Source organism: Peromyscus californicus, unplaced genomic scaffold (genome assembly GCF_007827085.1).
Source record: "Peromyscus californicus insignis strain IS unplaced genomic scaffold, ASM782708v3 Scaffold_6__1_contigs__length_162567912, whole genome shotgun sequence".
In the NCBI taxonomy this organism is placed as follows: Eukaryota; Metazoa; Chordata; class Mammalia; order Rodentia; family Cricetidae; genus Peromyscus; species Peromyscus californicus.
In genome coordinates, this window is record NW_026294584.1 from 43026873 (window position 1) to 43042373 (window position 15501).

Here is a 15501-nt window from a genome sequence, read left to right on the forward strand (position 1 = left end):
TGTCTTTGATGTGTTGAAACCCCTAAGTATCAAGACTGCAATAGTAGTTCCTTAGAATTGTCCTTCATTTATCCTCCTCCCCACCCCCAAAGCCCAGGACCTTTATGCATTAGTTTCAGGACAGCTGGACCAGCCTTTATTAGCATTTTCTTGTTGGAATGAGGAAGTGTCCATCTCTTTGGCCAGGATCCTCTCATCATCTGGACCTTACGGCTGCTGTCTTCATTCCTTGGCACAGTTTCTAGCTCAGCTGGTATTCTTCCAGATGTTCCTTTATAGGTGGGAGTGGGCCAGTTCACTCGGTTCTCCCTGTTCCTTAACTGGCAGAGTCTTGGAGCAGTGGGAGGGCCAGGGAACTAGAAGGGCAGTGTGAAGCCTTTAGCTTGTTTCAGTGTGGCCAGGCCTTTCTCTCAATGCTGCAGTATTTCCTGGGACCTTTGAGAACACTGGCCTAACAGTGTGGGCATGCTGGCAAAATAAAGCAGCAGCATTGTATGAAATTCAGGATGGTGTGTGGCGGGAAGGTGTAAACCATTTGCATGGTTCATGAGAAAGATATTGAAGAACATTGATTATACCAGAAACGTTCTGTTTTCACTGATAACATGTTGTTTTTTGTCTTGTACCCTTACAGGCTCCTGCCTAATCTCAGCACATACTTATTATTTCAGGTCCTGTGGGAATGGCTGCTGCTGCTGCTGTGGCAACGGGGAAGAAACGGAAACGTCCTCATGTGTTTGAGTCTAATCCGTCCATCCGGAAGAGACAACAGACACGTTTGCTTCGGTGAGGGCCACCTTACCCCGTCTTGCTCTTCTTCACATGCTTCCTGTGTAGATGGCAGGGCTAGAACATTTTTTGCTAGCTTCCTCAAGACACTGGATTAGAGTATTTGATGGCAAGTTTAGACTTAGAACCATTCCCATAAAATTAAATTGATGAAAATACAGAAAATATGATGTATAACATTGACCAGCTGTGGTAGCACATGCCTTTAATCCCAGCATTTGGAAGGTAGAAGCAGGTGGATCTCTGTGAGTTCCAGGCCAATCTGGTTTACATAGTGAGATACAGGTCAGCCAGAGCTACACAGTGAGACCCTATCTCAAAAAAAGGAAGGAAGGAAGGAAGGAAGGAAGGAAGGAAGATAATCTAATGTCACATTAATCCATCCAGAGAAAGTTTGTGTACCTGCTGTGTGCCAGGCGGCACTCTAGGCATTTGGAAGCATATAACACTGAGCAACAACGTCCCTTAAAGAATTTATGTTCTGAAAGGGGGAGGAAGGAAACAGCATACACTGTTTTCAATCAGAGGAAGGTTGTGGGGAGAAAAGAGAGTAGAGAAAGTGTCAGGAGGTCAAAGAACATAGTTGTTTCTCTACTCTAGGAATGGTCTGGGAAATCCTTTTGATGAGGCAGCTTTTGCACAGAGCTGGGAGGAACTGACAGAGTCCCTGTGCTTATGTCTAGGGAAAGAGCATTTCAGCAGAGGGAGTATTAAGAGCCAAGGCAGTCATTTTATTATTTATTATTTACCCTTTTTTTCTTTTTTTGTCCTGAAACTCACTCTATAGACCAGGCTGGCCTCGAACTCACAGGGATCCACCAGCCCCTGCCTCCCCGGTGCTGGGATTAAATGTGTACACCACCACACTCAGTCAAGGTAGTTATTTTTAACAAGCAGCCAGGGAGAGTGTGAGGGGAATGCTTAGAGTGGTAAAGGAAAGCTCAGCCCCTTAGGAGGCTGGCAAACTTGTGTGGTGGCTCATGCTTATAGTCCCAGCACTCGGGAGGCTGAGGCGCGGAGGATTGCCACAGGTTCACGGCATGGTTAGCACACACCTATAACTCCTGCACTCAAGAGACTGAGGTAGGCAGGTCATGGCTTTTGAGCTAGCCTGGGCTACATATGAAGATCCTATCTCAAGGGAGAGTAGAGAAAGAATTGGAGGCAGTGACTGTCAACCATTCATTCATTCAAGAACTGCTGCCTGGTTTTCTGTTTGGTATAATGAAATGTAGGATCCTGGGTCACAGGGTAACTCCTGTGACTCAGAGGAAAGGTGCAGCATTATTTTATGTTGTATGAGTGTTTGCCTACGTGTATGTATGCACAGTGTCAGTGCCTGGTACCCACAGCGTTCAGAAGAGGGGCTTATGTGCACTTTAGGAGGATAGAGGCAGTGAGTTCCAGACAGTTGTGAGCCACCTAACAGGTGTATTGGGAATCAAAACCAGGTCCTCTGAAAGAGCAGTAAGTCCTCTTAACCACTGAGCCACCTCTTGAGCCTCTGTTATAATCGTTTGTATGGTTGGGTCATCTTCTGTTCCTCTTGTACTGTAGTTAGTGTATATATTAACTTTATCGTTGGTGTGTATGTACAGAATAAAGACACAATATGCAGAGGTATCCAGTGGGATCTGCTTTGGAGCAGGCCTCCACAGATAAGTGGGGCTACTGAAGAAACTCTCTCATTTCATCCTCATTTGCAAAGCACTGTGACTTTGTGTTCTGTTTTCTTTTCTATAGCTGTGGTAAAGTACTCTGACCAAAAGCAATTTAGGGGAAGAAAGGATTTAAGTGATTACACTGTGATCAGGTCACAGTTCATCAGTGAGGGAAGTCAGAGCAGGAACTTGAAGGAGAAACCAGGAATGCTGCTAGCTTGGTCACCATGTAGACCAGGTTGGCCTTGAATTCACAAAGATCTCCTGCCTCAGTGTCCCAAGTGCTGGAGTTAAAGGTGTACCACTTGTACATTTATGCTTTAAGTAGCTTTCTAACACAGCCCAGGACCACCTGTCCAGGGAATAGTGCTGCCCACAAGGGTACCTCAATGAACAGACATGGCCTGTAGGCCAGTCTAATCTGGACAAATTCCTCAATGCACCTACCTTCTCAGTGACTTTAGGTCAAGTTGACAGTTAAAGCTAACTAGGAGAGTGTATCTGTATCACAATAAAATATAAAGCTGTAGCTAGGCATTGTAGTGCCCACCTGCAAAGCTGGCACTTGGAGGATAGAGGCAGAGAATCAGGAGTTTAAGACCAGCCTCAGCTAATGAGACCCTGACTCAGAAAATCCAAATAAATAAATCCAAAGCCATCATACTTTGCCCCTACATTTATTTATTTTGTGTGTGGTGGGGCATGTATATACACACATACTATGGTACATGTATAGAGACTAGAGAATAACTTGCTGATGGTTCTTTCCACGATTTGGGATTGCACTCAGGTTCTCAGGCTAGCACCTTTACCACTGAGCCTGTCACACTGACCCACAGCATTTTAAAAGTACTTACTTTGGATAAAATATACCAGTGTGAAATGAATGACTATACCAATAAAAGAGATTCCTCATTTGGGCCACCTTTATTAGATAGAGAATGACAGAATAAGTCTGAAAGTGACATCTCAACAGTCATGCTTACAATTGTAAACAGCAGTAATTGGTGTTGAAACTTAGCTGGGTGTATTGGTTGTGACTTTGATTGCAGTACAGGGAGGCAGAGGCAGGCAGATCTCTGAGTTTGAGGCCAGCCTGGGCTGCATATCAAGTAATAGGACAGCCAGAGCTGTGTAGAGAGACCCTGTCTCAAAAAAAAAAGTTGTAACTTACTGAATTAAAAGTTGTCCTGTCTGTGTCCTGAGACATAAGCCCCAGTACATCCTCATGTGATGAGCTTAGAGAGTATGTCCACACTTTCTCTGACAGAATTCCACACTTCACTCTGCTTTCTGTTTTCAGATTTCAGAACACATTTGATCAGAATTGTCTCAAATCATAGTAAGTTTGGTCTGTGACTCCATCACAGCATTTCTTACTGTCCTGTAACCTTTGTTTCCATTCTGTTCAGGAAACTCAGAGCCACACTAGATGAGTATACTACTCGCGTGGGGCAGCAAGCCATCGTCCTCTGTATCTCGCCCTCCAAACCCAACCCCGTCTTTAAGGTGTTCGGAGCAGCACCTTTGGAGAACGTGGTAAGTCAGATCTGAGCTGGGTCCCCAAAGGCCATGTAGGGTTTTCGCCTTTTAGTCCTCTTTCCAGTTCAGTGTTAAACACTTCCTCCTTCCATCTGTCCAGGGATGGAAGGTGGTAGTTGTTTTTCAAACTACTTTATGCAGATTGAAACCAAAAAGATCAGTCCCATGACTATGGTCAGAAAGATACTTTATTGATGGCATTCATAAGTCAGTCAAGAACACAGCAGACGGTAGAGCTTTGTTGAGCCTAGTTTGATGTTTGATGCTTGGCTTGGCCAAAGCTGTTTCATGCCTTGTGCACAGAGAATTTTTTTTTTCTGTTGTTCGAGACAGGGTTTCTTTGTGTAGCTTTGGTACCTGTCCTGAATCTCGCTCTGTAGACCAGGCTGACCTTGAACTCACAGAGATCCGCCTGGCTCTGCCTCCCGAGTGCTGGGATTAAAGTCGTGTGCCACCACTACCCGGCAGAATAATAATTTTTTAAAATGTTCATTATTGCCGGGCGGTGGTGGCATATGCCTTTGATCCCAGCACTTGGGTGGCAGGTAGATCTCCATGAGTTCAAGGCCAGTCTGGTCTACAAAGTGAGTTCCAGGACAGCCAGGACTGTTACACAGAGAAACCTTGTCTCAAAAAACAAAACAAAAGAAAATGTTCATTACTGTTTGTAGTTCCTAAGTCAAAGTATTGTACCCCATCAGAAGCAGTAAAAAAGGACAGTATGTTGTTAGGAACCAATACGGGGCTGAAGATGTAGCCCAGTTGGTGGAGCCCTTGCCTAGCATTCGTGAAGTCTTGGGTTCCATCCTAAGCACTTTACCAGGTGCTGTGGTCCATGCCTGTAATCTCAGCATTCAGGAGGCGTGGAGGTAAGAGGATCAGGTATTCAGGGTTATCCTTGGCTACAAATCCAGTTTGTGCTCTGAGCTAAATTAGACACCACTTTAAAAAAAAGTGAAATTGTTTATTCGTATCTGAAACAAAACACTAGATTCCAGGGTAATAATTTTATAAAGTGAACTGGAAGCATATTATTAATCACATATTTAGGTATATCTTTTTAAAAAATCTCTTTTGCTGTTTTCAAAAAAGTTGATTTAGCTGGGCATGGTGACACACGCCTTTATTCCCAGCAGGAGAGGCAGGTGGATCTCTGGGTTCAAGACGAGCTTGGTCTACATATTTTTATTCTTGGCCTTTTTTGTTGTTCGTTTGTATGTGTGTGTATGTCTTGTAAGTATATGCCTCATGTGTATGTGTGCTCTTGGATGTCAGACAAGGGCATGAGGTCCCCTGGCACTGGAGTTACAAATGGTTGTAAGCCACCATGTGGGTGCTGGAGATTGAACACAGGTTGTCTAGGAGAGCAGCCAGCATTCTTAACCACTGAGCCATCCTTCCACACCCCTAATTTAAAAAAAAAACACAGAAAGAAAATAGTTTGCACTAGAGTTGTCTCTCAGTGTCGTGTGTGTGTGTGTGTGTGTGTGTGTGTGTGTGTGTGTGTGTGTGTGTGTGTAAAAAGGATAACAGTACTTTCCTCCCTGGGGACAGACGTTAAGTCTGTCTGCCGATATCAACTGCTAAGGGGAAGTGCTGAGACAAGCCCTGAGCTTAGGCAGTGCTTGAGCTAATGCTGCTTACTGTGCTCTGAGGGCAGCTCTCTGAGGCTTTGTGCAAACTATAGACTTTCTTGAGCTTCATGGGAACAGCCTAAAATATTTTCTTGAGAGCCAGGCAGTGGTGGCACATGCCTTTAATCCCAGCACTCGGGAGGCAGAGCCAGGTGGATCTCTTGAGTTCTAGGCCAGCCTGGTCTACAGAGTGAGATCCAGGACAGGCACCAAAGCTACACAGAGAAACCATCATCTCAAAAAACAAACAAACAAAAACCAAGAAAACTTCCCAAGAACTCCAGGGAGCTGGGGAGATTGCTCCTTAGGTAAAGCACCTTGCCATGCAAGCTTGAGGGCCTAAGTTTGAATTCTCAGAACTAAAGCTGGGTGTGGTAGCCCACATCTGTAATCCAGTGCTCCTGAAAAGAGATGGGAGACTGGGTCAGAACTCTCAGCCGCGCCATGGCCATGAGGACTCTCCTCAGTGCATGTGGAACCACACTCACATATGCAAAGTCTAAATAAGAGTCCGCCTAAATGCTTTAATTTTCAAGTCTCAAGACTAGACACCTGGGCTGATGATACGGCTCAGTGGGTAAAGACTCTTGCTGGCAAGCCCAAGGATTGGAGTTCATTCCTTGGAATCTACATGGTGGAGGGAGAAAATCCATTCCTACACATTGTCCTCTGACCTTCACACACAGTGCCATAGCACAGCCATAGAGAGGCAGGAGGAAACCAACACAAAATCTTGCTGTAAAACAAACAAACCTAGGAGTCCACACTTGGTGGAGGAACTTAGTCCGGGGGCTGGAAAGAGAGCAGGAGGAAGCCGGCCGAATTTCACTAGCCTTAGCTGGAGCATAGCTCCCAGCCAGCCAAGCGTCACAAGTGTGAGGGCCGCTCCATGCTCGGGCCGCTCCTATTATATGCTCCACATGACAATCAATTTTAGTCACAGTGGCACCTGGGTACATTTTTTTAAATTTATTTATTTTTATTTTATGTGCTGCTGTCTTGCCTGCCTATATGTCTGTGTGAAGGTATCAGATCTTGGAGTTACAGACAGGTGTGAGCTGCCATATGGGTGCTGGGAAATGAACCTGAGTCCTCTGGAAGAACAGTCAGTGCTCTTAACAGATGAGCCATCTCTCCAGCCCCATATGGGTAAATTTATAAAAGATCTTTTATGGAACTTTCCAAAGACTACTTATATCCAGAAAGCTTCAGAAATGCAGAAGAATCCTGGTATATTGTCCAAGGCTGTTTTTTCAACCTGACTAAAGGCCAGTTTCTAAATTTTCAACAGTACATTTGTGTCCAAAATTCTAATGGTTTGTGTAAGTGCCCTAAACCTAACCTTCTGTCCCTGGAATTCATGAGAATATTTGGTAATATACCTCTCTGTGTGTCTGAATACATGAAATATTTCATGAGACATGTGAAAAAAGACTGTGCTCAGCAGTGTCATGTGTTTGCTGTACACACTGTATTCTGGGAACAGTAGTATAAGTGACACATGATTATTTGAGACTAGGAATTTAAAACAGGAAGATGATTAAGACAGGAACACTTGAGAAGGTTTTTCAGAGTGTATGTGGAAATGGAGTTGGACTTTCAAAATAGGCAATATTTGGATAAGAAGCAGAATTAAAGGCCCAGAAGTAGAAAAGAACTTGCTAGAAGCAAAAACTAATGAGGATGCTGGCCAACAGTTTTAGATGCACTGAGATTTTGGAAGATTGGAAAATGAGGTTTGTGGATAGGAGGTGGGGAATGCATCTCAGAATTAAGAGATGAGGTGGAATTGAAACACAGCTCTATGATTATGGGAAACCTACTCTACTAAGCAAGCTTAGATGGGAGTGCTGTATCCACCTGGATTGCTTTGTTGCAAATTACTCTAAAACATAATCTGTCAGCAGTTTAGCAAAATACCAGAATTTGACTTTTCTTGATCCATAAAAATGGCTGAAATTAGCTAGGCAGTGGCGGCTCACACCTTTAGTGCCAGCACTTGGGAGGCATAGGAGGTGGATCTCTGTGAGTTCAATGCTAGCCTGGTCTACAGAGGGAGTTCTAGTACAGCCAGGGCTACTCAGAGAAACCTTGTCTTGAATCCTCACCCCACCCCCCAAAAAAAAGAGCTGAAATTATTTGATACTGACTAATGTAATAGTAATAATCCAGTGTTTTCCCATCTTTGAAGGCCAGATATTACCACCACGATAAAAAGTGTTTTTATACCATTTTTATTCCTCCTATGGGCCTGCACCTGTGACTTCAACTTGATGCACTAAGTTAAAGAACCCAGACTTGCCGGGCGGTGGTGGCGCACGCCTTTGATCCCAGCACTCGGGAGGCAGAGCCAGGCGGATCTCTGTGAGTTCGAGGCCAGCCTGGGCTACCAAGTGAGTTCCAGGAAAGGGCTACACAGAGAAACCCTGTCTCGAAAAACCAAAAAAAAAAAAAAAAAAAAAGAGCCCAGACTTGGAAGAGTCAGGCTTTGTTCCATTCTCCAATTCCCTTTGTGGACTAGCAGCAGAAAAACTCAGAAAATAGAAGCCTGTATAATGCCTAGATCGTAGCGGTGCTTATGCCGTGATATACACACTGGTGATAGTATCTGAAGCTTTTTGTGTTCGTATAAAACTGATGTAGTTGAGTTATAGTGAATCTAGCATTTGGGCCATTTTTCTTTCACTTCCTTCGCACTGCTGTCTGGAGGGTCCTGTAGCTTTAGAACTGGGTCTGGTTACTATTAGGTGTGTGGGGTAGAGTATGGGATCTTTCTCTTCTGAGCCTCACAGTGAGCCACCAGTATGGAAGTAAGTTCACTGAGCAAAAAACACTGTTGGTACTTTTTGACAAAATTAATTTTGTCTTCCCATTCCAAGAAAGCGCCCGAAAACAAGTTAATGTCCTGTCCCATCTAGTTATAGTTCCATAATTCCATGACTTTATTATCCCTAGAGACATCCTCATGCCCTTGTGTATTCTGAGTCAATAAACCCATTATTGATGGTTGCGGTCCAGTGTGTGCCTCCTTTTCTTGCTCATGATAGGATGTGCACACACACTCTGCCCGAGGTTCTGCTGTCTCGAGATCCCTGTCACTGCACTGCTGAAGAACAGTCGTGGCACAGCCCTGGTTCAGAACCGTGCGGGCATGGAGAGAGGCACCGTGGCTTTCAAGTTCACCTGTCTCCAGGGGGGGCTCCCTGGCCTCAGGCCTTACTAGTTAGTGATGGTATTTTGGCACTCAGATGTATTATCTACCCCTTGCTTTGTCTGATTCTTTTCAGTCCAGCCTCCTGAGCACTTGGATCTCCTGGCTTTCTATTAAAAAAAAAAAAATAGCAGTTTCAAATACATTAGAGTTCAAAGACCTAAGTCCTCAGAGCTGGAAAATGATTTTGACAGCTAACTGTCACATTAGATGTGACCTGGGTCAGAACTGGCCTGGGAAAAGCAGAGTAATGGATGTTATTTACATTATATTTGGAACAGGCGTTGGATCTCAACTGAGAAACAGTAGTATTTCTATGGAACTTTCCCACTGGCTGCTTCCTATTGTTACCTAAAATTTCATCATCTTTTCATTTGATTTGGTTCAATGGTCTTTGGGGCCAGCGGGTATTTTCACCTTCTACTTGCAGGAGTGTTTGTTCTGGGAGCTGTGCAGTGGCCAAGGGACACCAGCCCCACCCACTTTCTTGTTGCTTGGCACCAGCCCTCCCTGGCTGTTGAGCATCTTGTTTATTTCTGCCCTTAATTCCCTGCAGGTGCGAAAGTACAAGAGCATGATCCTGGAAGACCTGGAGTCTGCTCTAGCAGAACACGCCCCTGCGCCACAGGAGGTTAATTCAGAACTGCCACCTCTCACCATCGACGGGATTCCAGTCTCTGTGGACAAAATGACCCAGGTACAGGGCAGGAAGTGAGGAGGAGATGCAGAGACAGGAGATGCAGGTGTGGGCGGGCCGCTCCTCACTTGCTAGCTTTGTCTTCTGTGGTGTGAGCAGAGCAGGAGACATAGACTAGAGTGTATGGCAGCCTTGGAGAAGGCAGAGTCCCAGGAAGAACCTCCTGACTGAGCACAGACATGCACCCTCCTCTCTGCTGACCACCCTCTCACCCTCTGGGCTCTCTGTGCTAGGGAAGGAAGCTTTCTGCTTGGGGTTGGTTTGACCTGGAAACTCTCAGTTGTTTCAGGCATCACAGTCAAGGGAGACAAGTCTAGCAGGCAGGGCTGCTCCTGATTCTACCAACAGGTTTTTGAGGCAGGGTTTCTCTCTGTAACCCTAGCTGAACTGGAAATTGCTATGTAGACCAGGCTGACCTCAAACTCAGGGCAGCTGTCTCAGCCTCCCACCATGCCTGCCTTCTTTACTAACTTTTGGTTTTGGTCTGTTTCTCCATGTACAATTTTAAAGCAATAACTTTTTTTTTTTAATTGCTGTTCCATTCAGGTGCCCGGCACCTAAAATCACATGCCATCTAAACAATAGTACCTGTTTAGTAAATAGCCTGAGAATATTGGATCAAAACTGAATTCAATAAAGTAGTGTCAGCTGGTTCTCTGAATAGGTCTGAACCTGTGACTTGATGAGAAGTAGCATTGCATTTTATAAATATAAAGGTAGAACAGGGTGTGCTATCACATGGGCTGTGATCCCAGAACCTGAACATAGATGCAGGAGAATCATAAGAATTCAAGGCTACCCTGGAGTGCATAATGAGACCCCGTCTGAAAAAAACAGTACTAAACCTAACCTGTGACCATTTGATTATTGGAACATAGACCTTTCTGTGGACATGGCGGGTATTTCAATAATGGTTCAGAAAGAAAGGCATGTTCCTATCAATCCTTTCATAGTTTGTGTTACATTCTATTGCTAGTTCCATTTTGCATGGTTACTTTTAAGAATCTGCTCTTAAGAATCTCAGCCATGAGATACATGTAAAGCAAGCTGATCCTAGCGTAGAATCATCTTCTGTGGTGGGTTTTCTCCCTCACTGCCATGTTTGATGTGTTAGTTGAAATAGTCCAAGGTTTTGATGATAATAAACATGCTTACATGCTGATTTTCATGATGAGCATTCAATAGCCTCAGAGATTAGAGAGCAGACAGCTACTGTTTAAAAAGCAGAGCATTGGAACCTCAGTGTGCCCCATTCCATGGCACACACTTGATAGATAGATCAGGACACACTGACAGGTCCAAGGAAAGCTGATGCTTGATCACCAGCTACACACAGAGACTTTGTCGTCAGCCTGCATGTTCACTGCCATACATTTCCTCCTTTCCCTTCTCACACAGGTGATGACTGAAAACAAAACAAAGCAAATAGTTTCAAAGGCCTTAGCCCTTTAAAGGAGCCGGGAGAGGTGGTTGAAGGTGCTGGCCGCCAAGCCTGATGACCTGAGTCCACATGGCCCCCAAAGTTGTTCTCTGACCTTCTCATGTGCTCTGTGGCAATGCCCCCACAATAAATAAATAAACATCAAGAAATTACAGTGTGAGGAGGAATAAGTAGGGTGATAAAAGATCAACCCAAATAGAATGAAGATTTCAAAGTATTCGGAAAGTATTCAGAAACGTCTTTTCTCCCTCTACCTTTTATTGTTTTCCTTCCTCATAACTTTCGTCTTAAGCCGAGCCAAATGCCTCTCCATTTTAAATGATCTTAAAGCCTTTCACTTTTAATAGTAGTAAAAGAGTGTTCAATTTCAAACCAAGCCTGGATAGACAAGAGACGTGGGGGAAAAGGCACTTCTACATATTGCCCCTGAGAATGTAAACTGGCACTTTCTAAGAGGCAGGTCAGTAGTGCAGAGTTTAAAGTGTGCATGTCCTGGATTGGACAGATGGCTCAACGTTTAATCCAAATTTGGTTCTCAGCACCCGTGTAGGATGGCTTAGAACTGCCTATAACTCCAGCTCCAGGAGCCCTGACAGCTCTGTAGGTACTTGCCCTCATAGGCATATACCCACACACAGATGTGTGTACATAATTAAAAGTAAAAATATAAATGATTTTTAAAAGGTGCATGGTTTGTTCTCTAGTAAAGCGGGGGTGATTGTTTACTGTTTGTGACAGCGTTGTTTACAATAGGAAACTTTAACTAGTGGTTAAATTATAATAGGAATGCCAGCTGCTTACATGGGAGGAGGGATTCCATGGCCCAAAGATGACAGGGTTATTTACTATTCAGTGACCTATTAGGTACTAAAAAGAATGCTCTCTATTTGGAGTAGACTAGTACCTGTGATATATAGCAAGCAGCTTGTAAGATTGCATTTCTTATGTACTTAATTTTAGGAGGTTACGGCTTTACTCTTTCTTTCTTTCTTTCTTTCTTTCTTTCTTTCTTTCTCATTTCAAAGACTAGATTTTTTTTTTAATTCAGAGAACTCAAAGTTAGAGTTGGTTGACCTCACTTTCTAAAATGTGTTTACAAACCATGCCCAAGTGTTTGCACTAAAGTTTGTAAGCATGTACATCAAAAGATTAAGTGATTACTTATGGATATTGACATCATGAATGGTTTCCATTTTCTTCATAGATGCTTTATTAATGTAATAATGTAAATAACATTAATTTTGTGGAGTTTTTCTCTTTATGGATTGTTTTTATAATCACAATCAAATTATTTTCAGTTTTTATAATAAGCTTGAATTTTTTTAGGGTGCAAGTTTGATAATGTATCTGCTCTGTTAAGATCACTTTTCTTCTTTATGGGACAAAAATGTCAAGAATTCTTTTTACCATCTTGGATTTCTATAGAGCTACAAAGTATTGGAAGGCATGCTATTAAATTATTCACAGGGGTACCTCATTTGTTCTGTGTGTGTGTGTGTGTGTGTGTGTGTGTGTGTGTGTATGTGTGAGAGAGAGAGAGAGAGAGAGAGAGAAAGAGAGAGAGAAATACTTTATAGTCAAGAAAGCAGAATTCAGATATGACTGTAGCAATAAGAGAAAAAAAGGTATGACCGAGTTTTAATTCTAGATTTCAGCCTCTGTGGGTAATTTATAACTTCCTTAAAGTGATCAAGTCCTGGGAAACTGGGCTCTACTACTGATAGACTCTGGTTAACCAGACATCTGTTACCCATCTTAACTGCACTTTATGATGTGGAGGTGACTGGTGTTTATGCAATGGGGCCAGCTTAGATGTATGAATCTGTGTGCAGACCTGAAACATGTTCTGAATCATCTAAGGAGAGTCCTACCTAATGCTGGCCTAATGTTAGCTTTGTTGATTCTCTGTAAATTAAATAGTTAAACTATTTTTATGAGAATGCTACAATCTAGTTTTTAGTCCCAGCACTACTATGTATTAACTCTAGGCCTCACTTTTATGAGCCTTCCTGCCTCATAAAGTTGGAGGAAGTAAAAATTAGGTATTGTAGAGGAAAATGCTTTGAAAACTAAACCATCTCACAGTGTTATTATTGTTAGCTTTTGTAAATTTGCATTTCTTTTTTATACTGAATTTTAAGATACTGAGGCTTTACTGTTTTTACTTCTTCTCAAAGGCTTTGTTTTGAGAGAGGGCCTTACTGTGTAAGCCTGGCTTGCCTGGCATTTGCTATGTAGATCAGACTGGCCTCAAACTGACAGAAGTCCACCAGTTTCTGCCTTCACTGTGCTGGAATTAAAGACATGTACCGCCACACCTAGGTTCAACTGACTTCATTTCTAATTATGAGCGAGTGATTTTGTGCATGTGTATGTGGGTGGGTGTGTGAGAGAGAGAGAATATGTGTACATATATGCAGATGCTTGCAGATGCCAGAAGACAACATCTGTTGCCCTGCAGTCCTCTGCAAGAGCAGTAAGCAGTCTTAATTGTTAGCTGTCTCCTTAGCTCCCCCTTCTTTTCATTTTAAACACTGGTAATTGCCTCAGGTGGATAGAAGGGAGTTACAGAGCGGAGCAGCTGAACTTCATTCAGAACTGACTACCCTGTGTTTAGAAAGCAGCACTGTGGTAGAGCTTTGCTGTTGTTGTGCTTTGGGTTTTTCTCAGCTTTTTTTGTTTTATTTTGAATGTATAATTTTTGGAGAGTACGGTGGTACACATCTGTGACCTCAGCAAGCATGGTGGTACACATCTGTGACCTCAGCAAGCATGGTGGTACACATCTGTGACCTCAGCCAGCATGGTGGTACACATCTGTGACCTCAGCACTTAGGAGGTGAAGGCGGGAGGACCAGAAGTTCAAGTTCAAGGCCAGCCTTAGCTGCACAGCAAGTTTGAGGACAGCCTGAGCAATATGAGAGCTTGTCATGAAAACCAACACACAATAAAAGAGAAGTATAATTCTCTTTTTAAAGCACTCGTACATAAAAGTTTGAGAAGGTTGAAATAAAGTTGAACAGAGTAATCCATTTTGGGGGTATAGGTTAGGTTCTCTGTTGCCAGAAGTAGTCCTGAACTTGTTGGGGTTTGGTTGTGTTTTGTTTTTGTTTTTTATTTGAGACGTGGCCTCACTAGGTAGCTCTGGTTGTCCTAGAACTCACTATGTAAATCAAGCAGGCCTCAAACTCACAGACCTGCCTCTGTCTCCCAGGTGCTGGAATAAAAGGTGTGTGCTCCCATACCCAGAACGTCTTGAACTTTTTGAGTTCAAACAGTTCTGCCTCAGCCTCCCAGACTGTAGGTGTGTGCTACTGCGCATGCCTTGTTTTTCAGATAATTGGAATGTCACATTAGTAAATTGTTGTAGGTATGACGGACCAGGGTCTAGAAAGTGGGCTTCATCTGTGCTTGACACCGCTGTGTGGACAGTGCCCTAGGTCTTGTCAGGTGCCTGCTGTGATCTACTGAGGGAGTGAGGCCCAAGGGTAATGCCAGGTCATGCCAGCCGGTGCTGCTGGTTCTCAGTTGCACTTGGAGCCTGAGAATCACATTGTCTCCTGACGGGTTTTTAGCACTTAAAACCATCTGGGTGAGGGGCGGGAGCACAGTCTGTCTTTAATCTCACCTCTTGGGAAGCAGGGGTAAATGGAGCTCTGAATTTGAGGACAGCCTGGTCTACATAGTGAGTTCCAAGCTAGCCTGAGCTATATGGTGGGTTAGGGGAGAGGAGAGGGAAACAGTCAACCGCAGATGAGTGGGAAAGGACTCTCCTCTTCTGGAGAGGTTGTACATTTTGGGGAGTGCTATATTGAAAAGATACACGTAAAGACTGTATTATGGAAGGAACTACAGAAAACTCAACTCTGAAAAGCCTGCCCAGTATCCCTGGCTCATTCTGCTCTTTCCCTTGCCTCTTCTCACTGCCTCCTTGAACTTGCTGTCCTCCTTGTATTCTCGCTGGGAGCAGCTTTGCTGCACTAATAGTCCCTGGCAGTGATGATGCAACTGTACAGTAATCCATTAGTTTCAGGAAAACCTTCCGAAATAGTCCACACAACACTTGCTTCATTAGGAAGAGTTACTCCTAAAGTTTGATCCGTTTCCCTTAGAAAATATTCAGTCTGTTGTCAGGCTGCTGCTGTTGTTATTTCTTATTTTATATACATTGGTGCATGTGGCAATCAGACAGCTATGAGCTGCCATGTGGGTGCTGGGAACTGAACCTGGGACCTCTCAAAGATCAACCAGTGCTCTTAACCCCTGAGCCATCTCTCCAGCCCTGTCAGTCTGGGCTTTTTGAAGGTTTTATTTTGTTTTGATGAAGTGTAGGTCTAGTCTTTCCTAAGTAAAATAAAGAGAAATGAGCACATGGCCTCACAAAACTGAGATTCTTCAATAGGTGAAGCCATAGAGATAAGCAGTAAAGGTTACCAGGGACAGGGGGAATCCAAAGGAGTTAAAGGCTTAAGAGTTTCTGTTTCAATGATAATGAAAACCAGTTCTGGAAATTGTGATGATAATCA

General features: G+C 43.6%; 1 protein-coding gene across 9 annotated transcripts in view; it reads left to right on the forward strand.

Moving 5' to 3' along the window:
- Positions 1-15501, forward strand: part of Nrf1 (nuclear respiratory factor 1) — a 116791-nt gene that overhangs the window by 52723 nt on the left and 48567 nt on the right. For all 9 annotated transcript variants that reach the window (XM_052722282.1, XM_052722284.1, XM_052722275.1 and 6 more), the window contains 3 exons: positions 672-786; positions 3863-3989; positions 9394-9534. In XM_052722282.1, coding sequence (XP_052578242.1) covers positions 672-786; positions 3863-3989; positions 9394-9534 — 383 coding nt within the window. The remainder of the gene's footprint in view (positions 1-671; positions 787-3862; positions 3990-9393; positions 9535-15501) is intronic.